The following is a 2,278-nucleotide window of genomic DNA, read 5'->3' as shown; positions in this document are numbered from 1 at the left end:
ATATCCGGGAGTGTTGCAGACCTGTGTCTTGGAGGGGCTGTTGTTGAGCTGTGTCTTGGAGGGGCTGTTGTTGGGTTGTGTCTTGGAGGGGCTGTTGTTGGGCTGTGTCTTGTAGGGGCTGTTGTTGGGCTGTGTCCAACTGTGTCCGAGTACTGGGGCTGTTGTTGGGCTGTGTCCAACTGTGTCCGAGTACTGGGGCTGTTATTGGTCTGTGTCTTGGAGGGGCTGTTGTTGAGCTGTGTCTTGGAGGGGCTGTTGTTGAGCTGTGTCTTGGAGGGGCTGTTGTTGGGCTGTGTCTTGGAGGGGCTGTTGTTGGGCTGTGTCTTGGAGGGGCTGTTGTTGAGCTGTGTCTTGGAGGGGCTGTTGTTGAGCTGTGTCTTGGAGGGGCTGTTGTTGAGCTGTGTCTTGTAGGGGCTGTTGTTGAGCTGTGTCTTGGAGGGGCTGTTGGTGAGCTGTGTCTTGGAGGGGCTGTTGTTGAGCTGTGTCTTGGAGGGGCTGTTGTTGGGCTGTGTCTTGGAGGGGCTGTTGTTGAGCTATGTCTTGTAGGGGCTGTTGTTGGGCTGTGTCTTGGAGGGGCTGTTGTTGGGCTGTGTCTTGGAGGGGCTGTTGTTGGGCTGTGTCTTGGAGGGGCTGTTGTTGAGCTGTGTCTTGTAAGGGGCTGTTGTTGAGCTGTGTCTTGGAGGGGCTGTTGTTGGGCTGTGTCTTGGAGGGGCTGTTGTTGAGCTGTGTCTTGGAGGGGCTGTTGTTGAGCTGTGTCTTGGAGGGGCTGTTGTTGGGCTGTGTCTTGGAGGGGCTGTTGCAGACCTGTGTCTTGGAGGGGCTGTGTCTTGGAGGGGCTGTGTCTTGGAGGGGCTGTGTCTTGGAGGGGCTGTGTCTTGGAGGGGCTGCTGTTGGGCTGTGTCTTAGTGAATTCTCTCCTCCTCCCAACATCTCCCCCCGGGCCATTTCTAAGCTGTCAAGCCCGGCCAAACCTTCCCTGGGGCCAAGTCATTAAAGTAACGCAGGTCTATCGTTAAACAGTAACGAAACAAGTGCTGTTTCGCGTCTCGTTAGTCGGCCAACGGAGCCTTTTTGGCGTTGTCAGGTCGACTGCTACTCTATACCTCTCTCGTGCGGAATTGCTTTTACTGAGTTGATGTGTTTGTGTGTGAGAAGTCGAGAGAGGTTAGTCATTGTTGCAAGATGCAATCGAGGTGCATTGCAAAGGGATGATTTCTATTCAAGTTAAAATCTGAAAGTTTAAATTGATAATTGCAAAATTAACTGAAGTCATATTATATATAAGGATATGTGTCACATATGATTTAATATATGTCACATATGATTTAATATATGTCACATATGATTTAATATATGTCACATATGATTTAATATATGTCACATATGATTTAATATATGTCACATATGATTTAATGTCTCATATGACTTAACATGTCACATATGACTTAACATATGTCACATATAACTTAACATATGTCACATATTACTTGGTCAATTTCAAGTTCCTAATCGATCAGAATTCTCATCTTATGACCGTAATATTTCTCACTACTGACCATCCTGTTCTTGCGCTTAAAACGTCGCTTTTCTTACGGAATCGACCAATCCGTTACAAAATGCGACGAATTAGTAACCATTTTAAGCACCGTATTATTAACGTTTTCGTATGCATCGACCTCGATAGGTTAGGTGGGTTGCTTGGGTGCGTGCGTTTCTGGTCAGGGCAAAACAGTCGTGTTTTTGACGTTTTCTGGCTAGGCGAAACAGTTGTATCATTTACGGATTGGCTAATCGAGATAACAGGATGCATTATCAGCCATATCATCTCTCTCTCAGGATTTATCAGCCATTCCCTATTTCCCCCTATTCGTTATCGCAGTTGCTGAGTCTCGCTTTCTCATGCAAATGATCAGGAAATTACAGGAGAAGGGAACTAATTTCAAGACATTTTCTTCAGCGGTAACTGAGCTAAATGTTCGCGTGGTTGTTTTAAGCGTAAGCTAGACATGCATATGGACTACCCAGCAGTGCCTGGGGTGGACGCCCCCCCCCCCGGGGAGCGGGGGACCCCCGCTACCCAACTCAACCAATAGACATTTTTCAACAAACAAATAAATGCAATCTGTAAATGTTTATGCAACTTGTAATTGCAATATGTAATAAATGCAATGTAAATAAATGGAGAATAAATGCAAAATAAATGCAAAATAAATGCAATTAAATGAGAAGTAGTGTTAATTACTACGAACATATATGGCTTCCCGACGTATGGAAAGGT

The 2,278-nt window shown here is 46.2% G+C and overlaps 1 protein-coding gene across 1 annotated transcript; it reads right to left on the bottom strand.

Annotated features, from left to right (window-relative positions):
* Positions 1-201: 201 nt before the first annotated feature.
* Positions 202-945, bottom strand: LOC138363695 (transcription factor SPT20 homolog). Its single transcript, XM_069323083.1, has one exon. It carries the CDS (start codon positions 943-945, stop codon positions 202-204), a length of 744 nt encoding a protein of 247 aa, XP_069179184.1.
* Between the last annotated feature and the right edge of the window lie 1,333 nt (positions 946-2,278).

Source organism: Procambarus clarkii, chromosome 11 (genome assembly GCF_040958095.1).
Source record: "Procambarus clarkii isolate CNS0578487 chromosome 11, FALCON_Pclarkii_2.0, whole genome shotgun sequence".
NCBI lineage: Eukaryota > Metazoa > Arthropoda > Malacostraca > Decapoda > Cambaridae > Procambarus > Procambarus clarkii.
Note: the sequence above shows the minus strand (reverse complement) of the source record. Positions and strands in the feature narration are given on the sequence as shown.

Excerpts from the sequence above, each read along its gene's own strand:
- LOC138363695 (XM_069323083.1), bottom strand. The coding sequence starts at position 945 with ATGGCCCGGGGGGAGATGTTGGGAGGAGGAGAGAATTCACTAAGACAC.